The sequence below is a fragment of the Mesoplodon densirostris genome, chromosome 16, assembly GCF_025265405.1.
Source record: "Mesoplodon densirostris isolate mMesDen1 chromosome 16, mMesDen1 primary haplotype, whole genome shotgun sequence".
NCBI lineage: Eukaryota > Metazoa > Chordata > Mammalia > Artiodactyla > Ziphiidae > Mesoplodon > Mesoplodon densirostris.
Genome location: NC_082676.1, coordinates 29,673,564 through 29,697,817, shown reverse-complemented (window position 1 = coordinate 29,697,817; position 24,254 = coordinate 29,673,564). Strand labels below are relative to the sequence as shown.

Genomic DNA, 24,254 nt, shown 5'->3' with positions numbered 1-24,254 from the left:
ACTGTATTTCTATAAACCCACAACAGATAGCTCGGAAGTGGAATTAAGAAAATGATATATATAACAGCATAAAATAATCAGATACTGAGGAAAAAATAAAAGATGTGTAAGACTTCCACACGGAGGCCTATAAAATACTATTAAGAGAAGTTTAAAAGATTTAAATAAATGGAACAATACACAATATTCATAGACTGAAATATTCAACATTTTAAAGATATCAATTGTCCATTAATTGATCTATAAATTCAATACATTCTCAGTGAAAATTCAGGAGGCTTTTAAAGAATTAATAAATTGATTATAAAATTTAAATGGAAATGCAAAGGACCAAGTGTAGCTAAGATAATCATGAAGAACTGAGTTTGACAATTTGCTGTACTGGATATCAAAACTTACTATAAATCTAAAGTAATTAAGATAGTGTGAAATTGGTATAAAGGTAGACAAAAAGACCCGTACACATGTGGAAATTTAATTTATGATAAAGGTGCCACTGACTTGCAGTGGAGAAAAGATGGTCATTTTAATAAATGGTGATGAACCAGTTGACTATCCATACAAAAAATAAATAAATAAACTTGACCCCTAGCTCACACCATATATAAAAGTCAAAATATCTTCTTGATTTGGGGGTAGGTGAAGATTTCTTAAAAGGATACAAGAAACATTAACCGTAAAGAAAAGATTGATAACTTAGACTACATTCAACTAAGAAATTCTAGTTATCAAAAAATCCCTTAATGAGAGTGAAGAGCAGGGGAGTGTGAAACAAGTGATAGGAGGGCTCTCACGTTGGGGTTGGTGAGAGAGAGCTTGTCTGGTGTGGTGTTCTTATGAACATCAGACTTCAAAGCTGGTGGCTTCCAGGTGGCTCATGCCCTTCGGTCACCCAAAGGGTGTTGTTACTGCGTACTGGAATGGCAGCAGAGGAAGGAAGCTTGTGGGTATACGTGCAAAGGTGTGGACAGGGAGGGGGAGGGTGGCCGGCCCAGGCGCAAGAGCGAGGAGCTTCTGAGAATCACTGAAGAGTCTGGCCCTTCTAGGGGACAAAGACACTGTGAAGTTTTTCCTATTTGGAGAAGTCATCCTTGGGAAGAGAAAAGAGATTTGGGGGTCCACTTGAACCACCTCAACCATGTTTAATGCTTGCCTCATTCTAAGTTGACCATATGGCGGGGGAAATAGACCTTAGAGGTTACTCTGGCAAACGACTACTAGTTTATCTTCAAGGGCATGAGGCTTTATTTTTTTTAGCTTTCACATTTAGGTCCACAATCCATCTTAACTGATTTTTGTGAATGGTATGTGGTAGAGGTCAAGTTTCATTTTGTCTTATGAATATCCAGTTGACCTAATGCCATTTATTGAAAAGACCATCCTTTCTGCACTGCACAGCAGTTTCCATTTTTCTGGGAGATTTTTCTTTTTCTTTTTTTTGGCTGCACCGTGTGGCTTGTGGGATCTTAGTTCCCCAACCAGGGATTGAACCCAGGCCTCGTCAGTGAAAGAGCTGGACCACCAGAGTTCCTTGGGAGATTTTTCTTTTTGGAAAAAAATAAGGGCCCTGCCAATAAGGGCAGGAATGGGAAGAATGAGGACGTTTTGCAAAACAGTCAGCAGTAAGTCTGGTCAGAGCTGTTGCTGGGCTTCCCTTGAGTCAGTGAGACCTGTCCACAGTGGGTCCTGTCTGAGCCAAGTACAGCCCCAGAGGCTGCTCGAGGATGCAGGGCACAGCAGCCTGGTTCTGCTGGGAAACATATGTGGGAAGGAAGCAGAGGATTTCCTGGGAGATGCTCTCTCTCTAAAGGTCAAGCAACCAAGTATTTGACCCCCATTTTACTTCCACCCCATTGGCCCTGTGGAAAGAAAGCCCGGCGGTAGGCTGCTGCTGGGAAGGGCCCCTTTGTCACCTGGCATCTTGGTACCTCAACTAGAAACAGTCTGAGCAGAATTTCTGTCACCTGGTCCCAGGAGAGGCAGGACCTACAGATGACGAAAAATTCAAACTTACTTCGACTAGGAAAAACTTCCTCTTCCACAGGCTGACTGCCCGGGGCCACCTCCAGTGCACACTGTTGTGCCCCATCCAGACCCCCTCATCTTTACCTCTTCAGTGTACACCTGTCTGACCCCATCTGCCAGCACTGCATCTCTTCCCCTGAGAGCTTTCTCTAGCTTCTGGGGCCTGTTACCACCTGCGAGGCCACCTAGAAGTTCCAGGAAGGGGGTGCTCCCCTCCCACTGCCCCCGGAAGCTTCTGACCACTGACTGACAGAAGTCGGTGTATAAGTAAGTACACAAGCCCCCTTGCCCCTCAGGTGGGAAATCTCTGAGGCGTGTGTTTTATAGTTTCCCAGAGTTCCCTGGTGGGATTAAGCTCCAGAAAACTCACAGGAGTGACTTGCTCACAAGCACACTGTATTGGGCTTCCTTAATTTCCCTGCCTCCCTCCCCACCTCCCTCACTGGTGCTTCCTGAGATTGCCTCCCAAATAAACCCTCTGAGCACAAATCTTTGTCTCAGGCTCTGCTCCTGGGGGAAGCCACACGAAGACAACCTGCATTCGGGTGCATGATGCCACCCTGACTGATATGAACATAGGCATTGGGGCAAGGTTAGAACTTCCATGACTGGCCTGGGATGTCCAGCATCTGCAGGGGTCAGTCCCCACGAACCAATCAATCCTGTCTTGTCTACAAGGCCTCAGGACTGTCACTAGGCTAGGACCTGGTGATATGCTAGCATTTAGGGGCTTCCCTGGTGGCGTAGTGGTTAAGAATCCGCCTGCCAATGCAGGGGACAAGGGTTTGAGCCCTGATCCGGGAAGATCCCACATGCCGCGGAGCAGCTAAGCCCGTGTGCCATAACTACTGAAGCCTGCGTGCCTAGAGCCTGTGCTCCGCAAAAGTGAAGCCACCACAATGAGAAGCCCACACACCCCAAAGAAGAGTAGCCCCTGCTCGCCGCAACTAGAGAAAGCCCATGCACAGCAACGAAGACCCAATGCAGCCAAAAATAAATAAATAAATATGCTAGCATTTACTGGGCAGTGAGTTCTCCATACAGATTTATGTAAGATCAAGACCAAGCTTCTGCCACTCAGTTTAATATCATCCTGACTCAGGATGGCTGGATCTATGGAGAATGGAGTCCCTTTCCACTAGAGAATGTTGGAAGTCCAGAGAGGTGTTCTGGCTGTGAGGCCCAGAAAATAATGCCCTTGTTGCTTTGCTGGAGTTGCTGCAGATCCAGATGCAGGCCCAGACTTGGTTGCAGGCTTGTCTTGTACTGACCCATGACTCATGGTCCAGTTTCACTCACTCCTCACTGATTTATTGGCTACAAAAAGACCTGGTGTGATATTTGCCAGATTTGGTTAATAGTTTTCATCTCAAGTGATGGCCCTGACTAGAGACTGTGTTAAAAATGATTTTGTGCCCTGGTGGGTCTGTGGCATAGAACTGTTGGTTCTACTTGTCCATACCCCCTCAGACTCACTGTTCCAGAATTTGCTTACAATCTTCCACAACGAAGTCTACTGGTGGCTTTTCCTCTGCAGGAGGGACAGGCAGGCCAGAAGTGTCACAGTTAATCTCCTGGGAGCAGCCCTAGGCAGTGACAGATGGGGCTGGAGGATCAATATCCCAGATCCTCTGCCCCTTGGGTGGGAAAACCCTGAGTTATGTTCTACACTGTCTTCCAGAGTTCTCCAGCAGGGAACCTGTCTCAGGTTCTGCTTCTTGGGGAACCAAAACCAAGACATGTGGGAAGAACATTGTGTTAGACAGCCTGGGCTGCCATAATAAAATACCATAGACTACTAGGCAGCTTAAACAAAGAAATTTATTTTCTCATAGTTTTAGAAGCTAGAAGTCCCAGATCAAGGTGCAAGCTGATCTGAATCCTGGTGAGGACTCTTCCTGACTTGTAGGTGGCCTCCTTCTCGCCTGTGTCCTCACATAGTGGACAGAGAGCTCTGGAGTCTCTTCCTCTTCATACAAGGACACAGTTCTATCAGATTAGGGCCCCACTCTTATGGCCTATTTAACCTTAATCACCTCCTTAAAGGCCCTGTCTCCAAATATAGCCACAAAGGCAGAGGGGTTTGGGCTCCATGTATGAATTTTGAGAGGACACAATTCAGTCCAGAGCAAACATCATAGTGATGAGCTCTGCCTGCTGTGGATGAGGGAGTGGGCAGTATTTATCTACCAATCTACCTCTCTCTCTCTCTCTAACCTGCCGCATTGTGCTGCTTGCGGGATCTTAGTTCCCTAAACCGGGACCCCTGGCAGGGGAGGTACAGAGTCCTAACCACTGGACCACCAGGGAATTCCCAGGAGTGGGCAGTGTTGACTCAGATGGTGGCTTGAGGACAGTTGTGAGATCTACGAGGACAAATATCACATCTTATTTATGCCAACCACGGCACCTGACCCATTCCAGGAACCGGTAATAACCTGCATCTGGTACAGATTAGCGCTCAGCAGGTGATCAACCTGGGAGGGCCCTGGACCGTGGAAACTGCTCGGAGCCTGAATGGAGCAGGGCATGGCTGGCAGGCTTTGGGGCTCTGCAACACAGGCTGAAGGCAGGAACTGAGGGGAGGCCAGGCGAGCACTGAGAATAAAGCAGGATTCTTAGGTAGGAGGGTATCTCATCATGGGCCCCAGTGAGATGAATCCCAGGTATTGGCAGGAACACAAGAGAAGAAAGTGGAGGCCTCTAAAGGACAGGGCCAGCCTATCTGCCTTGGCAAGTATTATTTGTCCAGAGGGCTGTAAGGCATGGGCTCATAGGTTGGGGAAGGACAGGTTTCCAGAGGCCAGAGCGAAGGACTGCTGTCGGGAGGAGAGAAAAGGAAGCTTGAGGCCTGGAGTTGGACCCTGGGATCTCTGGACAGTGCATCAAAAAAGTGGCTTCCAGTGTCAGAAAGCTAGACCTTTGGGGTCTAGGGAACATGTTTCAGGGGGACAACTGGGATTCATCCTAGAAGCTGGGTAGATGAGCCTGGGAATCTTGCCTTTCTACCACCCATCCTCCCAAACTCTGAGACAGGAGAGCTGGAAAGTGTCTAGGCCTGGGAAGGAGGGAGGAGGTTTGGGGTGTCACTTAATCAGGTAATCCTAGGAGCCAAAATTTGCCCCACCCAGTAGCCTCCAGTCAGGAAGGATTTCACTTCTGTGCCTCTGTACATCTGGGTGGTATTTAGTTGGCTCTGTTCTGGTTCCCAGCAATGTCCTGACACCCCCAACTTTGGTCCTGCTTAGACAGCTGGGGGACTGACTCCTCAGTGTCCAGAATGGGCTCCCAGCCAGAGCTCTCAGGGCTGAGCCCGTGTCCTGGGCCTTCCCACCCCTCCCCAAACCCCCCAACTCAGTACCCAAGAGCAGATATGGGGCAGGGAATACTTGCTCAGCTGAACTCTGATGCTGTTGAAAAAGTCCAAGGTATAAGAAGGCTGCCCAGGGGCATGGTTTAGAGTTGCAGAGCTGCTGAGAAAAGCAGACCCACACCAAGGAAGCAGACAAGAGAGGCTGGGTGGCCACCTGCACCTGTGTTTATTGTTTTCTCCAACCTCAGCAGAGAGAGTATGAGACCAGGGGCAGCTGGACCCGTTCCATGGTTCTATGGGGCCAGCCAGAGTCATCTGTGTGTGGGGCCAGAGTCCACGAGACATCCATTGAGGGCAAGATCCACAACCAGGGGGCCTGGCACCTCCTCTTCTGCACCCTTCATGCCCAAAGCCCCCACTGGGGTTCATGATGTGGCAAGCGTGAGTGCTCAGGACTCAAAGGGAGTGGGGCAGCCACAGAATCAAGTGGCTGTCAGAAGCTCCATGGGAGCCTAGGCAGGCCTCCTGAGGCTGCTGGGCACCACCCCTTGTCCTGGAGAGTAGCTGGGATGCCGGGATGGTTGAGATGGGTCAGACGCAAAAAAAACCTTCCCAGGCCACTCTCCCTGAGCTCCTTATACTCCCCATCCCATGCTCCTGTCACCAGATGCCCTTGGTCTGCGCAAGGTCCATCTCTTCCAGAGGAACCGACCCAGCAAGTGAGGTCAGGCATCCAGCACCTCCACGGGATGCTCTCCTAACAAGAGCATCAGCACAGTGCTGGGGCTTCCAACCAGCCTCAAGGGAGGTGAGAGAAGCCTGTGGGACTGAGGGGCCCTTGAGCACAGGGAGGAAGGCCTCTCCCTGTTCAGGCCTGTGGGTTGAAGTCTGCCTGCAGCCCTGGCCCTGTATCTGTCTGTGCTGCCATCCAGGGCATGGGTGTGAATCCTGGAGGGACCACTAGTCCGGGCTCAGTGGGGACAACACCTGTAGACCTGGTGGGGAGAGGAAAAGACGAAGGTCCTGTAGGAAGGCTGGCTGCAAGGCGACAGGAAGCCACTTCTTGCCTCTTGTTCAGCCTGGGCCACTGGGCTGGGCTATGTGGCCCTGACAGCTGTCTAGGTGGGCCCTGGAGACGGAGACATGGACCCCAACTCCCCATCCCTGTTAAAGTCTTTTGGAGAGAGCCCATCCAAGGTCAGGAAGGGAGGCAAGACTCAGCCAGAGACCTACCATAATTAGGAGTACGCCAGGCCCTGAAGCCCCCGAGCTGGAGAGTGGAACTTGTCAGAATCTTCAAAAGGCTGGTCTGTAGTAACCAAGCAGGGGAGCCATAAGCCATGTGTAGCCTGTGCCCCTCTCGACTGGGGGCAGCATGCAGGACATATGGCACTTTTTGAGGGCAGAGCTATCAAGAGCCTTGAAGGTAGTCAGCCACCCCCCAGTCCTAGCCTAGGCCCAGCACTGCAGACAGTTAGGTGAGGTATGCCCCCCAGACCTCTTAGGAGGTACAGCCCCAAGCCCTTGCCCCCCTAGTTTCTTCAATCAAGAGACATGACTCTGGGCTCTTCTTCCCAGCCTGTCTCCTTCAGAGGGCCTGTCTCAAGGTGAGGAAGCAGACGGCCATGTATCAGGAGAGCAAAGGGAAGAGGTCAGCCTCCAGGAGTACAGATACCTAATGCGGCGGTAGCAGCATGTCTTCCTCCCACACCCCCACGAAATTCATCACTTCCATCACCCTTGCCTCTTTCTAACCCCCTTCCCATGGTTTGCTGCAGGAGAAACTGGTGGCCTTCTGTCCTTCCTATTCCCTGCATTTTAAGCTCCAGACACACTTAGGTTAAGAAAAATTATCCAAAACTTGGAAACAAGGCTAAACTGTTCCACTTTGAATTATCCTAGAGCATCATCTAACAAGCCCACCCCAAGAGTCATCTTATTCTAAGGGATGCAACTCTTTTTGACTTGCTATATACACTACTGGTTAGAACCCAGGCTTTGTTAAGTTGGATGTTGACTTGGAGGAGATTGATAAATGGCAAATAACAATCATTTTACTAATGGGCTACGGGAGGGGTGACCTGGTCTCAATTCCCTATCTGTAAAATGGGGAAGGTGAAGCTGGGCTAAACCTTATCTAAGTTCAGTCCCCCTCCATCCAGCAAGTGACCTGGTCTCTCACAGTGGTGTATGCTATCCTCCAGTGGACATAGGGAGGTACAGGCCAAAGGCACGCAGCCCATGGTGGGGTTCTTCCAGCTCTGCATGTTGGGTCTTTACTCTGGGCTCAACTGGATGAGGACTTGAAGTGGTTTCCAGACCTTCTCCAACTGGTATTGTTGTCTCCTTGATGGTCCAGAGTAAGACCGTCCCAAGCTATGAGGCCCAGGGAAGTGGGGTCCAGATGGACCTCCTTGAACCCCTGCAGAGCTCCCTCCTCTGCAACCCCCAGGGAGGACTTGTCACCTGGCTTGAAGCTCTTGTGAGATGTGGATGGAGTGGGCCGCGCAGGCCCAGCTGCTCTACCAGGTTCCAGCGAGGCAGCACGGAGCACTCACCTGGAAGCCCCTCTCCGTGGGCTCTGGGGCAGGCCTGGGCTGGGGAGCTGGGTGGGCGCAGCACGGGGGCGAAAGCACTCCTCTGTTTGACAGCGGAGATCATGTTGACAGGCGAGAAGGAGAAGACGCTGGTGGTGGGGGCAGCCGCCGGGAGGGACATAGAGGAGGCAGCGGCCAGCGGGGGGCTAGAGGGCATGACTCCAGGGCGGGGAGGGGCAGGCGCAGCAGGGAAGGTGGTGGGAGACACAACAGGGAAACAGCACCAGAGTGAGCAGCTTGGTTGCTGCCCTGGCATGAGCAGTATGCCCTGTGTGGGCTGCTGACCTGGGTGCCAGGCTCAGCCCACAATGGGGGCTGTGAGGGTCCTGGGGAGACCAGTACAGGGTAGAGTCTGGAGGCAGGCTGGGAGCCTCTGGGGTTGCGGGCTAGCACTTGCCCTTTTGGGGGTTCTGGAGACCCTTTCTTAGCGTTGGAGATGATAGGGCCAGAGGAGGTTAAAAACAAACAGAAAAACAAAACCCCCAAAATGAAAGCAAAACCAGAATATCCAACAAAACCAGATACTGAGAGGTGCCTGCAAAGATGAGGGATGAGCAAGAAATGGAACAGGTTAGGATTCCTGCTGAAAACCACTGGGATTCTGAGACACTAAGAAACATTGATGGGCCCTGGGGCATCAAGGTTAGAGTCAAAGGTCAGGGTTCATAGCAGAGCTGGGGCAAGTGGTCAGGGACGAAGTTTGGGGGGTACACATAGGCTCTTGTTATAAGGCCCCTGTGTCCAGGATCACAGCTCACATAAGAACCCTTACTCCCCCCATAAATATGTTCCCCTTACCAATTACACTCCCCCCGACCCCCGACACTTTGTTCTCTTCCAGCTTAATGCAGGTCCTCATCATCTTCAGCCCTGGTCCTGGAGGCCTCCTGTATCTCCCTCTTCCAGCAGGTCAATTTTAAAGGTACAGAGATCCAAATCCTCCGATCTTCCTGTTCTCTAACCCCGTAGCCCCCATGGCTGTGGCTTGCTCTCCTGGGAATAGCCAGGGAGCCTCCTGCACACAGCCTTTGCCTGCCCCTCCTTCTTGCAGCCTCCTCTCCCGGGGGCTCCTGCCCAGGCCATCTCTGGATTCCCCTTTCTACAACCTCATCTGAACACATCTGAACACAATTCCCTGCCTCTTATTAAAGACCAATAAGACTGTGATTTGAGTGTTGTCCAGGCAGCAGGCAATGGGATGAGGGTGGGGGTTTCCTGAAAGAAACCGGCAGCCTGAGAAAGCTGCTTTTGGTATCAGAACATCCCCCACCCCCCCTCTTTGGAACAGTGATGTCTTCAACAGCTGCCCCTGTTCCAAATGTACTCAGCCCCATGGATCACTATCTCCTTTTAAGACAATGCTGACTGCTAGCTGATGAGGCCCATGGAGCTCCGTGGAGGGCTTGAAATAAATGCCAGAAAATGTACTGTATCTCTAAAGGCCCAGAGCTCACAGCCGCATTTTGTAGCTTGGGTAGTACTGGGAGTTGTGGTTCAGTCCAGGGCTGCTGGCGGCTGAAGCAGAAGACAGAGGGGAGGTCCGAGCAGACAGCCTCTGGCAGGGACAGTTCCGGAGGTCATTACAGGTACGTCCTGGCAAACTCAATGAGAATGATGCCCACTGGAGCTTCACCACAAAGCGTCGTGCACAAGGGGGAGTGGATGGGGACTGGACAGGACAATCCCACCAGATGGGACTGACCCTCAGGCCAGCCCAGGGTGTCCCCAGTTGATGCTGGAGTGAGGCTTAAGCAGCTGTAGAATTCTTGATCTCCTGGCTGAATGGGAAGACCCCAGGTGGCTTTTGCCCACTGGGGCAGTGGGTTCCTCCACTGCTGACTGCACTGTGTGTGTGGCGGAGAAGGGGGGCTGGTGTTCCAAACTCCACCAGCTTCGACCTGGGGGGCACCCTGAGAGAGGTGGTAAGAATACTGTCCAGAACTGAAGGGAAGTAGGAGCAGTGGAGCCTGGCCTGAGCAAAGGGGAGACAGGAGTCTTGGTGGGAACACCGGAGGGTCATGGTCTGTGTGGACACCAGCAACATGGGGCTTCTGGTCCCAGACATTGAGCCCAGGCCAGAGGTAGAGAGCCAGACTCAAACCCACAGCCAAGAAGAGCAGTACTCAGGATGCAGGCCATGGGAAGGAAGGCTAGGCAGGTGCCAGATATGTTGGTCTTCAGCAATAGCAAACATATGACAGGGGACAGGGGACAGGCGGAGGAATGGCAGGAAAAGCCTTCTTGGCCAGCCTTCCCCATTCCTCTGGCACAACAGCGTCTCCCAGGACTCAAGGTGCAATCTCTCTTACAACTGATGGGGGAGGCTCCTTGTAGGTGAGCAGGGGTGGAGCTATCCCCCAAGCTGGGTGCTTTAAAAACATGTCTGCTGAATAGCTAAGCTATAAGAACCTGCAGACAGGCTGTTCTGGAATTTGCTGTTGGAAGGAGCGACTTGAGGGCAGTGCATGGTAAAAGCATAAACGCCCTGTCACCCATCCACCCAGCTCTGAGCTGCCCACCCCAAGAAGCCAGACAGAAGATGGTTAATGCCCACAGCCAGTGCTGGGATGCAAATTCACACACTCTTTCTGAACTGCATCTGGGCCCTTTATGCACAGTGGCACATTCAGGTCTGAGAACAACCCTAGGCAACAGGTGGTACTGATCCGGTTTTACAGAGAGGAAACTGAAGTAACTTGCTGAATGTCAGACAGCTCCTGATTTGGACAACCAAACTGTGAATCCAGGTGTCTGACTACACAGAATTCTTGCTCTGCCCAACCAGATTGCTGGGAGCCACGTCTTCCCTCCTCAGGCCCCTGCCTCTCCTGGGGGCGTGGGGCCAGGTGGAAACCTACTTTTCTTGGGCCCTGAGTTCCCTCAGGCTTCCGGCAGGGGGCACCAGCCCTCCTCCTGAAGTCCTGGTATAAGATGGAAAGGTTGGCGGTCCACTAGGTTTAAGCAGGATGTCCCCGTGTTAAAACTCGTTTCAGTAGGAGGGGAAGGCTAGAGCCATGTGCACAACTGCTGTCAGCAAACAGAACTAAAAGTGCAAGAAGTGCCCCGGCGCCGGGGTTGAGGGCTGGGTCTCCAAAGGCAGAGAGAGAGAGGTCGAACAGAGAGGGCTGCCCTTGCCTCTGAGGGCAAGGCCAGGGTCGGTGCTCATGCGACAGGTGACAGGAGCTCCCCCCACCCCTCATAGGCTAGGATGGAGCTGGGCTGAGCCCCATTCTGCTCCCCGGGGCCTGGTCCCTCCCCCCCTCCCCAGGAGGCAGGGGACACTCACTGGCGAAGGGCGATGTGGCCGTGGAGCCATTGAGGAAGCTGGGGGACGCGGGCACACCGAGGCCGGCCACGCCCGGCGCCCCGTAGCCGCCGAGGCCAGCTCCGAGGCCGCCGCCGTAGCCACTCTGCTGCGAGCCCGGGCTGGGCGCGAACCCGCGGGGGGACGCACTGCCGCAGCTGCGCGCGTAGCCTGCGGGAGAGCGGCCGTCAGGGGCGCGCGCCGGCAGGGAAAGGGCAGTCCGAGCCGCGCCGGCGGCTGGGAGGGCGAGGGAGGCGGGACGCACCCGGCTCCGGCCCTGGCGTGGCCTCCCCGACGGCAATGGCCAGCGGGCTGCTGAAGGCGTTGATGCCCACGACGGCGGGGTGCGGGTGGCTGGGGGCCAGGGGTCCGAGCGGCGCGGGCGCGCGGGGGGCGCTGTACAGAGCCTCGGCCACGTCTGCTGCGCGCTTCAGGAGGAGCTCCTGCGAAGACAAGAGCGGGCACGGCCGGGGCAGCCGCGGGCACCGGGAAGCGGGCAGCCTCGGGCCCGGCGCGGGGAGACGGGCGGAGGAGCCATACCTGGTTGCCGCCGGGCACTCCGTACAGGGCCTCCGCCAAGTCGGCCGCCCGCTTCAGCAGCACTTCCTGGGGGCAAAGAGGAAAACAGCCGGACGGAGGGGGCGGCCCCGTGGGCGGCAGAGGGGCCGGGAGCCGCCTCTTCTCCCCTCGGCCACCGGACCCCCTTCTCCCCGCCCTGCCCCTCTGAGTACCTTGGGCAGCCTCTCGGGGTCTCCGGGGTGTCTGGGAATGACTTTCTGTAGCCTCTGGAATCCGTAGTCAATGGTGGGCTCATTCAGGGCTGGGGAGAGGGGCGGTGTTTGGAGGACGCCCCTCCCGGCACGGCGCCAGAGCAGGGCCAAGCCCGCCAGCAACCAGTCCGGGAGCCTTGCTGCAGACCTCCTCCAAGGCCAGCCCAAGCCTCTCGGAAAACTCCGGGCACTCGGGTCAGCGAGGCTCGGGAAGTTTCCTCCGTTCCTTCCTTACTCATTCATTCAACAAATGTTTACTGAGCCAGGCCCTGTGCCAGCTGCTTGGCATTAACACACATGCACTATACGATCCCATTTGTGATTAGAAAAAAGGCAACTGTATATATATTAGCTTCAGTATTCCTAGGGGCAGGACTGGAAAGTTTTGTCTGCATTTGGTGTTATCAGGAGTGAATTATTTATTATAAAAAAAGAAAAAAAAACCCAACAGTCTTCATGTATCACAGCTCTGGTGGACTCTCAGCGGTGCCTGACCGTTAGGGGTATTGCCTGTGTCCCAGGAGTGGGCTGCCCCACACCCAGGGCTCTGGGGAGGACGCTGCAGCCTCCTGACCTGGCTCCCAAAGCCCTCCTCCTCCTCCTCACCTCCTCCTGTAGCCTGGCCCCGACCTATCTTACCAGCCTCAAAGCCCTACCTACCTTCTCCACCTCCAACTCTAGATTTAGTGAATTTCCTCTAGTTTCCCCTAAAACGTAAGGCGCTCCTTCACCGGTCTTCGTACTTGCTATTCCTTCTCCGGGGATGCCTTTTCCTCCTCATCTCTACCTCCTCATTCACCCCTCTGGTTCCAGCTTAGCAGTTTAGTCTACACTCGTGCCTGGAGGTTTTCTCTGACAGCCACTAGCTCCTCCATTGTGTAACACTACCCACCCCATGCTGTGTTCCCTGTGTTCCCCCCTCATTCTTATACTGGAGCTCCCCGACAGTAAGTAGGGTCACTACTGAGTGTCCAGTGCCCCTTGAAGGGCTTGGTGAATGTCTGTTAGGTGGGGTGGGGGAATGGGGAAAAGTGCCAGACGGTGGAGGTGGAGGGGATACGGGCCAGTGGTCAGATAGACCTGGGAAGGGGGATGAAGCCACATCTTCAGGAGTAGCTTACACTCCTGTCTTATGTTAACTTCTCGCCCTGGCTTCATGCAAGGTGTGTGTGTGTGTGTGTGTGTGTGTGTGTGTGTGTGTTCGTGTGCATGCAACGTGAAGCCTGCGGTGGCTTGGGGGAACCAAGAGAACCGGAAAGATTTGGGGAGCAGCAAGCTATGTGGGGGCATCTTTTAAATAAATGTCCCTGTGGAGATGTTTTAGACACTGGGGAGTGCAGAAGGTGAAGGGGGTGGGGGGAGTTGCTCTGGAGAATACCCGAGGCAGAGAGAGTGTCCGTCTGAGGACGTGGAGGCCAGGGAAGGAAACAGAAGCACAGGGAAAGAAGGTCCGGAGAGGAGGTGCCCTGGGATGTGGGGTGAGTGCCAGCAGGGGCTTAGGGGGCCTGGCTATTCGCTGACTCCTGCACCAGGGCTGGTGTGTGCGGCGTGGGGCTCCATCCCACAACCCTGGGCCTCCCTTCACCCCCCTGACTCCTTACCTGTGTAGACAAAGCGGCCGGGGGCTCCCTTGCAAAATTGCTTGGACTTGTAGGACAGGGTCACCTCCACCACCCCAGGGATGTGCCGTGGGGGCGTCTGCACCCGTATGGCGTGGGGCGTGATGAGCTGCGAGGGGAGAGGGGAGGCCTGCGGGTTCTGACCCGGCGAGGGCAGGGTCCAGCCCCAGGCTGGGAGGGAGACCGGCGGGAGCGGCCCACCTCACTCCACACGAGCACGTTCCCAAACACGACCTGCAACCCGTCGAAGAAGTTGTCGCCGATGACAATGACGGTGGCGCCGCCCGTGGTCCAGCCCTCCCCGGGACTGATGGCCTTGATGCAGGGGGTGGCAGCTGGGAGGCAGGAGAGGAGCCAGGTCAGGGGCCCATGCCAAGGTGGGGACTGGGGCTGGCTGGGCCCGCGGCAGCCGGGGCTGGCCTGGGGGTCCTGACCTTCGGAGGGGTCCAGGCGGCGCGCCCTGCGGCCATGCTTGGAGTTGTTGTGCACAAACATGTTGTCGGACACGGCCAGCACGTGCCCATCCACGCTCACCGTTGTGGATACCACCACCTGTGGGGAGAGCCAAGGCCAGCCTGGCTGGGGCTTCCAGTAAGGGACTGCTGGGGGGCACTGGCAACGTGAGGCCGGTGGCTGGATACTGTAGTTCAGGGTCACCGGCATGGGGAAGAGCTTCAGCCCCTCTGGAGCTGAGCTGGTGGAAGGGGGACCAACCGGGTTAGGTGACACCCTCAGATGCACAATCTCTGGCTGCCCAGGGGAACTGACCTCCAGGAGCTAGAAAAATCAAAAGCCCTGAAAAAAAATCTCTGACTCCTTGGGCAGAGTGGCTACCGTTTTTGCACCCACATGTAACCACAGGCTGTATCCCTAGCGCTCCAAGGCAGGAATGGGTCTTAGGCAAGTGGGAGTGAGCGTTTTGACGGAGGGGGAACATCGGCCTGAGAGCCCATCAGCAGGAGCCCCCACTCTTGGGAGGAAATTGGGGCTACCTCCTTCTCCCCCCTACCCTTCACTGGGTGGGGTGTGCAGGTTGGGGATGTGCTAAGGGCAGCTGCTCTCTGCTTCATGCTATGCAAATTAGCTGGGTTGTTAATCATGTAAAAATGTCACAATTAGCATCTCCTTAAGTGGGGCTCTAATGAAGCCTCCCTTGGCAGCCAGCTTAAGTTGAGACAGAGCTGCCCCACCCCCAGCAAGCACCGGGCTCCAAAGCACTGGTGTGTGCCGGGGTCTGCCCCTGGGGCCTTTCTCAGGGTGGCAGGGCCACAGCCTCCCCGGCCGCCCCATCAGGAAAGGGCAGGTTTGCAGGGGAGAACTCTCTCCTCAGACCCACCTGGAAGCGGCGCATGTCTCGGGGATTCCCCGCATTCTTTAGGCAGTTCTGGTTGCATTTGAGGAAGAACTTGAGGAAGAACCTGAAACAGTGTGGTCGGTGGGCTCAAGGGTCTGGGGGTTCTAGAAACAGATGAAGATCCAACTGCTTCCTGCCACGCCCTCTCCCAGCAGGGTAACTTCCCCTCTGCCTGCTCACATGAGGCACATAACCCCATATTACCATCCTAAGCTGCATACACACAGGGTACATGTCACACATTCAGTAGACCTGTCCCAACGACAACTTCCCTAGACAGAAAATCCCCCACCTCCACAGTGTACAGATCACACAGTGCTTAATTATCTCACAAAGTATATACTCATCACATCTATACACAGTATTTCATCCTAGAGAATACATCCATTATATATACTATATATACCTAGTACTCATGAATTATTATATACACCATATGTAGCAGGTACTCCCACTTACCTGTAAACTTAACCCACACCATGTATGTTTGTCACAGTATATGCCCATCACACACACAGTGCATCCATATCACATAGTGTATCCTTCCCCTAGAGTATACCTATCAACCACAAGATGTTTACTTACAACAGTATACCCATTATACTGTACACCCAGTATACCCATTATACCCACACTGTATATGCCTTATATACTACTACTCACAAGATACAGCCATCATAATGTAGACCCACCACACTCAGGGTATACCTTCACAGAGGCATACACGATATGTACTCCACATCAGGTTGGACTCATCACACACATGTGGTATGCTAATCACACAGAGTCTATACCATCACGCACAGTGTGTGCCCATCCTACATAGTATATGCACAGAAAGAACATGTGTATATGCTTTAGTGCACCATTTTTATGTTGTATATGATTACCCAGAGTATAGTCATTGCAAATATTGTACCGTCATTACAGTAAAATATAATGTACTGTATGTAGAGGTCCCCCCTACAACAAATCCCTCTCACACACAATAGACTCCCTGCCCCGGCACATCCCCCGCAAACAGATCTCCCTCATACACATTCTATATCCCTTCTACACATAGCAAAAACCTAACCACACAGAGCGTGTAGCCATCATATACACATGGTGTACCTGTCAGACACACCGTACAGATACACGGTGAATACCTTCTTTTTCACATACAGTAATTAGAAAAAAGCACAGTAAATGCAGCGATGTGACTGCTTTTTAGACAAACACATGAGAACTTGATCCTCCAGTCCTTCCAGGCAGTTGATGCGGATGGTGAGGCCTTGGCCCTGCCACCTCCCCGTGAGGTAACCATGGATAATACTCTGGATTTGTCCTCTTCATAAACTCAGGATACTATCAGTAATCTGCCTTCACCCCAGGACTCTGTGAGCATCCGGGAAGATGCCCTTTACAAACTGTAGTGTGCTGGGCTAAAGTCTGTGGGGGTCCTGGCACATGGCACAGCTTCCTGGGCCGCTCTATGAGCTCCTCCAGCAGCTGCCTGTTTATCAGCCCCCTGGTCTTGAACTCCAGATATGTACATCCATTTAACTCATCAGAGTTGCCTCCAAACTCTACGAACATGAAATCAGATTTATTACAAGCTCTGAAAGCTTAGTCCCCAAAGAGGAGGTCCCCAAGTTCTGGGAGGGGTGGGCACCACTCCTGGACAGAGGTGTCCCAAGGGGGCCGTCCCTCATTGGGAGCTGGCAGCAGTCACTTTCCTGGAGATGCATCTCCCCTTGCACCCTGCCTGTGACCCCATCAGCCCCTGTCATATTCCCCCACACAATGGGCACCCTTCTGGGAACGCTTTTTAGTTCCCTTTCCATAGAGACATTACATCAGCACGCATTTTCATCCATAGTGGACACCACCCAAAGAATACTTTCATGTAGTGTAGACCTTCTATACATCCCTGCAGAGCATTTGGAGGTGCAGACACCTCATGTGACCCCAAAAAGTGCACACCCATGTAGACACCACACACGTGCCCTCTGTACCCAACCCCACTCCCAAACCTGCAGAACCCTGGGATGTGGCTGGAGATGAGGGCTTTCCAGGCACTGCCTCACTGTGTGGCCTGGGGTAAGTCCTTTCACATCTCTGAGATCCTTCCTTATTCATGAACCAGGAGAGTAGCAATTGATGCTTGCTGAGGTCCCTTCCGATCCTGTCTTCATCTCAGCCTCCCAAAGCCTCAGGCTGCTGTTTTCTGTAGGATCCTGGCTCCCCCTGGGGGGGCCTCCTTGTCATCCCCTCCTGCAGCCCTTGCCTGGCAGGTCTCCCACCCTCTCCCTTCCCAGTACAGGTTGCATCTGTCCTTTGGGTCCACACCAATTCTCACTTCCTGTCTGGCCAACCTCTTCTGGCCCTTCTAGGCTTTGGAGACCACCCCTCCCTGAGAACCTCAGGGCCCTACCGGTACCTCCATCTATGCAGGCCCGTCCTGGGAGATTTCAGTTTCTGAGCCTCGTTGGCATTATCTGCAGAGTGGTGTTGAGTAAAAAGCAGCCACACAAGGCCTGGGCCTTCTGTGGGGGATACTGAGGGTCAGTCCTCTTTTTCTTTCTCCCTGAGCCTCTAGCTCAGAGCTGCACACAGTCAATGCCATCAGTGGTGGGAGAAGGGTGGCTGAAATCTCACCCACCACCAGATGGTAGTCGGCGAGGCTGTGTCCAGCCGGCACCCACCCAATCAGAGGCCAAGCTGATGCTAACACTGCAGACAGCCTGCGGCCCTACCACCAGTCTCAGGGTTGTTAAGCAAAATCATCTACTACAACTTGAAAATAAGGCAAAAAGATGACAGTGAGTCTTTTCAAAGTCATTCTGGAACAGTGGTTTTCAAAGTGTGGTGTCCAGACCAGCAGCATCAGCATCACCTGGGAACTTGCTGGAAATGCAGAATCTCAGGCCCCACCGCAGACCACTGAATCAGAAACTCCTGGGATGGGACTCAGCCATCTGTGTTTTCATAAGCCCTCCAGGTAATTCTGATGCACCCTGAGGTTTGAGAACCACTGCTTTACAGCTGCACTATCCAATACGGCAGCCACCAGCCCCGAGTGGCACTGAGCACTTGAGATTTGGTTAGTCTGAATTGCTGTAAGTGTAAAATACATACTGAATTTCAAACACTTAGGAAAAAAGGAATGTAAAAATATCTCATTAGTAATTTTTTGGTGTTGATTACATGCTGAAATAATATTTTGGATATCTTGGGTTAAATAAAATGTATGATCACAATTAATTTTACCAGTTTCATCTTGTTTTTTAAAATGTGGCTACTAGAAAAATTTAAATGACAAATGTATAATGGCTTACATCATATTTATATTGGACAGTGCTGTTCCAGAGTATTACGTTGACAAAGCCACCTAAGAGTTAGCTGATTCTCCAGGAGAAAAAACGTTGACTAATATTTGCTATTAATTGGGGCCAGACTCTGTAAAGTTAGGTGCTAATTTGCAGAAAACTGATAAGGTGCAAATGATTTTTGCTGGGAGAAATAAATAACTTCTATTTGGTAGAGAAATGAGCCCTAAAGCTTACAATTTTATTGTCCCATGGACATTAACTAGCTTTGTGTCTAACTTGGCAATCTTATTCAAGTATTTTTCACATATCCTGTTTTCTCTCCCTCCCTCCCTCCTTCTCTCTCTTCTCAACTCTTTCCTCAACTGTCTATATCAGTTTCTCTTAGCCTTCTTTGAACCAGCTTTGTCATCCTGCTGGTTCCTTCATTAATAAGTTACAGAAAACCTCAACACACGCTCAGTAATAATTTGTATGAGAATTATACTTTTTGAATATATAATCATACATTTTGAATATTATGCTTTAAAAAGGGTGACTAGCACCCAAAGGGTCCTGTCTTCCAAGGTTAGTCTTGAAATTCTGCAGCACATGGCCTGGAGTTGGGGGATTTCCGTTCTGGTCTAGGAGAACCGGAAGTAGTGCCCAGACCTCTCACTCCTCCCAACAGTGCCTGGCTACCCTCAGCCTTGGAAAGGGGGCTCTGGGCCCTTCTGTCCCCACCACTGGGAGACAGACACACCATCCACGCCCCCGAAAGCTGGAAGGCCAGGGTGGGGGAATAACATGAGGACAGTCCAGGAAACTTCTCCACAGGCTGGCACCACCTAGGCGACACCCTTAGAGGGGTGGAGGAGAACCCAGAGCAGTCCGGGAAGGATGAGAATGGTGTCGGGAAGAGGAAGGAGGGACAGCAGATCTTTCAAGCCATGTCTGTGCAGAGGACAGATGTGGAGGCTGGGAAGTGGAGAGGGTCAGTTAACCCAGTGGGAAGGGGAGCTGTAGGAGGACACCCTACAGGGACCTAAGGCAGGAGGGGATGTGCACTTTGTTGAGGGCCTGCAAAATCCTGCTTTTCACCAGCGGAGCACCCCCCACCCCCCAAACCTGGATGAGCCCTAGTGCCAGTGTTTTTGAGCATCTCCCCTCCCACCACCTAGGGGCTGGAAGAGAGCCTGGGGAAGCCCCTTTTCCCTGGCTGTGATGGGCCACAGCCCACAGGATTGGCTGACCTGAGGGTGAGCATTTTAGGATGCCCCCTTGGTTGGGGCAATGACCTGTGCCCAGTGCCATCCCTATTGTGGCCTTATGGTTCTCTGGGGGCACAGACTCCTCATCTGGGCCTCATAGAAAGGTCAAGTGCTAGAAGCTGCCATTAGAATTACTAGAAGAAACCACCATAAATATAAGCATGAATTACAAATAAAATGCAAAACTATGCAAAAAAATTTTTTTAAGTGATCCAAGTCTAATCTATTGAGCACTTATCAAGTGCCTGGAACTCTGCTGAGCCTACCACTTGCATTATCTTATTTAATCCTCTCATAATCCCAAGGTGGTGTGGTGTAGGTCTGCAATCGTTCCCACTCTACTGATGAGAAAACCAAGGATCAGCAAGGATAAGCTACAAAGTCACAGTAGATGCCAAAGTCAGGATACGAACTCGGGACGTTATGAACCACTGACACTGACAAGAGTCATGGAAAAGTCCCTGTAGGTGGGGTTTTCGAGTCCAACCCTGCCCCAGCCACGAGGCTGCCGATGCAGGACAGTGCAGCAAGCCTTTCAAAATCAGCCGTGAGAGGCAGGCTGTGCAGGGACCAGATTAGCCATTTCATGGGGATTTCCTCAAGGTTACAAATTCATCAGGGGTGCAAAGGAGAGACTCAGGTCCTAGTTGGGGCCTTTGGCTATTGTGACAGCTGCTCTCAGTCTGAGAGGATTTTCAGGATTAAAGATCAGGACTTTAAGATGAGTCAAGAGTTGATCATTGCTGAAATTCAGTGAGGGAGAGATGTGGTTCATTATTCTATTCTGCCTATATGTTCAACGTTCTGTATAATAAAAAGTTCAATAAATAAAAGACCAGATGAAGAGCTGTGAACAGTGGTCATCCAGCTAATAAAGCATGTAAAAGGTGGAAGTTATGCATCACGACTCTGATGCCTAGGATATAAGTGAAAGATAAGAGCAGTTCACCCACACACCTACCTTGCCACATCCTGAACTTAGTCTAGCCTTCCTAATCATTTCTATAAATGCTTTTTATTCCTCCCTGCAAACACAACTCAGGATGAAATTAAAATGAACTTTCCTTGTCAATGGAATATTCCATACCAAAGAAGCAAATGCTGGACTGAATATGACTCAAGTGCAAACATGTGACTTGCACATAACTTCTCAGGTGTGACACCATCGCACAAGGAAAGCTCCCCTCGCACAGTGCTTTACTCAAGAGACACTCAATACATAAGGAAAATGTGGAGGTGATTGATGTGAGTCCACTGTTAAACTCTGGGTTCTCAGGGGGTGGAGAGCAGAGTGGGATGGAGCTGCTCTTCGGAAGGCTGTGTCCAGGTATCATGGTGGGTTGGTGCCTGCCTGGGTTCCCCCACTCGCAGCTCCTGTGAGTGTTGGCTATTGAAGGGCTCACAGCTGGGGAATTCCCTGGCGGTCCAGTGGTTAGCACTCTGCCCTTTCACTGGGGGAGCCCGGTTTCAATCCCTGGTCGGGGTGAACCAAGATCCTGCAAGCCGCGTGGTGTGGCTAAATAAATGAATAACTAAATAAATGGCTCACAGCTGCCCCCACTACTCGAGAATTATCCTCGGCCAGAAGCATATGCTCTTCACCAGCAGCCCACAACCAAAGAAAGACCGACATCACAAGGAGGACCAACTCTTAGTACTGTTCATACTCAAACTCCCCAAAGGATCAGGCTGAAGCTAGGCTCCAGCTGAGACTGTCTCCTTGCTAAGCTGCTTCTCCTGCCCGCTCCTGCTTCCCTCACTCCTTTTCTCCCTAGAGCTCTCCTCCAATAAATCACTTTCACAAGAATCGTCATCTCCAGTTCTGTTTCTAGGAATCTCATCCTAAAAAATCAGGGCACAGAACTTTCACCAGCTTTTCCCTCCCTACATCATTCTGAGATACTTACTTAGAGCTAAAATTATGTTTGTGTTTCCAAAGAGAAAGCTGTTAGGAACTTAAAGAGCTGGGCTGAGCCCAAGGATGCTTGCAGCTACAGGTCTGTCAGGAGCAAGGAAATGGAAATCTCAATCACAAATGTGGTCTGATAGAACTTTTCCAAAAATGATATCCACTAGCCACAGGTGGATTTTTTTTCCATTTTATTTTATTTAAAAAAATTGTTTATTTTTTAAAATTAATTTTTATTGGAGTATAGTTTCTTTACAATGTTGTGTTAGTTTCTGTTGTACAGCAAAGTGAATCAGTTATACATATACATATATCCACTCTTTTTTAGATTCCCTTCCCACTTAGGTCACCACAAGCACTGAGTAGAGTTCCCTGTGCACATGTGGCTTTTGAGCACTTGAAATGTGGCTAGTGTGACTGAGAAACTAAAATTTCAATTTTTTTTTTTTTTTTTTTGCTGTGACACACGGCTTGTGGGATCTTATTTCCTTGAGTAGGGATCGAACCCAGGCCCTCTGCAGTGGAAGCAAAGAGTCCTAACCACTAGACCACCAGGGAACTCCCTCAATTTTATTTCATTTTAATTAATTTAAACTTAAATAGTCACATGTGGTTCATAGGCACCCTATCAGACAGTATAGACCTAGAAAGAGGAAGTGGTGCAAGAGATACATGGGTTGGAGCAGGTGTTCAAAGCAAGTGTCCTATGAAGGCTTTGGGATAGAAAGCAGATTGAGAGCAAAGGGCAGAGTCAAACTAGAAATTTATTTCCAAGTGCAAAGTTGGCAAAGCAGCCTGCGATGGGGAAATGGGGAGGGGGGTCCTCCTAATTTTCACCCCAAAGGGCCTCGCCTTTGGGCTCATGAGCCTCAGAGGAAATGGAACATCTGGGACAGGGTCTGTGCTCTCCACTGTTTTCATTGTCTGCTGCTCTCTGCCCCCAGGTCAAGGACAGAGGAGGATACAGATTGCTGGACCATTCACTCACTCAACACATCCATTAAAAAAGATGTATTGGGCTTCCCTGGTGGCGCAGTGGTTGAGAGTCCGCCTGCCAATGCAGGGGACACGGGTTCATGCCCCGGTCCGGGAAGATCCCACATGCTGCGGCACGGCTTGGCCCGTGAGCCATGGCTGCTGAGCCTGTGCGTCCGGAGCCTGTGCTCCGCAACAGGAGAGGCCACAACAGTGAGACGCCAGCGTACCGCAAAAAAAAAAAAAGATGTATTAAATACCTTTTATGTGTCAGGCAGTAGAATCTAGAGGTGAAAAAGATCTTAAGGAAATGACAATCCAGCAAGAAACACAAAAACTCAAAGTACAACCAGGAAGATAGAATGGTGTGCACAGCAGGATAACTGGCCAATCTACGGCAGCCACTCTGGCTGGGAGAGGTGGAAGAAGTCCTAGAAGTCACATGTGATCTTGGGCATTTTGGGTCTTGGAGGACTCGGGGCTTTTTCCTTGAAGAGAAGTAGGATGCAGGAGCCCTCCATGCAAAAGGAATAACAGTCCTGCCAAGAGGTACGTGGTATGCATGGTGCCCAGTGGTGCCTGACAAGACTGAGGAGGGCAGCTATGGACCAGAGCTCTTGGGGGACTGGCACCAAAACATGCAGGATTTGGACCCTGTGGGTGATGGAGAGTCAGCAGGAGGTGTCTTATATTGGTTGTGTCATTTGGAAGAGTCATTTTGCTTCCAAGGAGAGCCAGGCACCAAAGGGCCTAGGTCAGGGAAAGGATGGTGAATGAGGAGGTTGGTGTGATAGTCTAAGCCCAAGTGGGGGTGGCCACAGTGGCGGTGGCACACGCTACTTCCTGGACTTGGCCTGGGGCAACAGCTAAGGCTGAGTATCCCTAGGGCCATAGACCCCTGCCAGGCTTGAACCTGGCCTCCCTACCATGATCCCCACTTGGGGCAGAGGTGGCTGCAGTGCAGATGGGCTGGGGGACTATAAATAGCTGGGGCGCATACATTAGCATGCCAATGCACCCGCACCCCATCCTCTATGCTAATGGCCCACCATGCGCCTGAACACCTTCTGTTCCCCTGCATGCATTTGCATGCACAATTAGCATAATCTTGTATAATTAATGAACAGCGTCAATTTTAGCTCCTAAGTAATTTGATTAACATGTTGATAGGGCACTTACTAGGCTCTCCAAACCTCAGGGCTGGGCATGGGCCTGAGGAGACGGGGAGAGGAGGTGGAGAGACTACTAAGGGGCCCCCAGCTGCCCATGAAGGGTGGTGGTGATTCTACTTTCCCTTAATGGGGCCCGAGGGGAGGGAAGAAGGGGTGAAGGGGCTGTTAATGGGAGGTCTCTGGGCACCCCATGTGGAGTGTCAGGGACAGGCTGGAGCAGCGGGTCACATGAGCATGAAGCCTGTTTATTCCTGTGTGGACACAGACATACACATACACCCCTTGCACATCCCCCAGCCTGGGGAATCTTCTGTGAATGCAGAATATTGGATTCCATGGGAAGAACAGAACAGGAGGAGGGACTGAGAAAAAGTAGGAGGGCTGGGCGATGGGGGATGGATGGGCAGATGGAAGCCACAGAGAAGGATGGTGTGCTTGTGAGTGATTTAGGGATGTAAAGGGGAAGGTGGGGTCCCAAGACTGAAGGGAAGAAGAAGTCGTGTGTTCCTCTGGCCTTGGGTGGGTGAGCCAGGCTCCAAAGCCAGAGACCCTGCTACTTCCTATTTGTGAATCATGTGAGGAAGAGGTGGGGGGTTGGCAAGCTTCCACAATGTGCCAAGCAACCCAGGGCACAGAGAATAGACAGAAGGTTGAA

At 51.9% G+C, this 24,254-nt stretch overlaps 1 protein-coding gene across 1 annotated transcript in view; it reads right to left on the bottom strand.

Moving 5' to 3' along the window:
• Window positions 1-6,249: 6,249 nt before the first annotated feature.
• Window positions 6,250-24,254, bottom strand: part of EBF4 (EBF family member 4) — a 55,226-nt gene continuing 37,221 nt past the window's right edge. The window contains exons 8-18 of the mRNA XM_060120169.1: window positions 14,965-15,046; window positions 14,063-14,180; window positions 13,830-13,963; window positions 13,611-13,737; window positions 11,971-12,059; window positions 11,780-11,845; window positions 11,505-11,682; window positions 11,222-11,410; window positions 7,897-8,094; window positions 6,572-6,647; window positions 6,250-6,333 (exon numbers count right to left, since the gene is read on the bottom strand). Of these exons, the coding sequence (XP_059976152.1) occupies window positions 6,577-6,647; window positions 7,897-8,094; window positions 11,222-11,410; window positions 11,505-11,682; window positions 11,780-11,845; window positions 11,971-12,059; window positions 13,611-13,737; window positions 13,830-13,963; window positions 14,063-14,180; window positions 14,965-15,046 (1,252 nt within the window). The 3' untranslated portion in view covers window positions 6,250-6,333; window positions 6,572-6,576. The remainder of the gene's footprint in view (window positions 6,334-6,571; window positions 6,648-7,896; window positions 8,095-11,221; window positions 11,411-11,504; window positions 11,683-11,779; window positions 11,846-11,970; window positions 12,060-13,610; window positions 13,738-13,829; window positions 13,964-14,062; window positions 14,181-14,964; window positions 15,047-24,254) is intronic.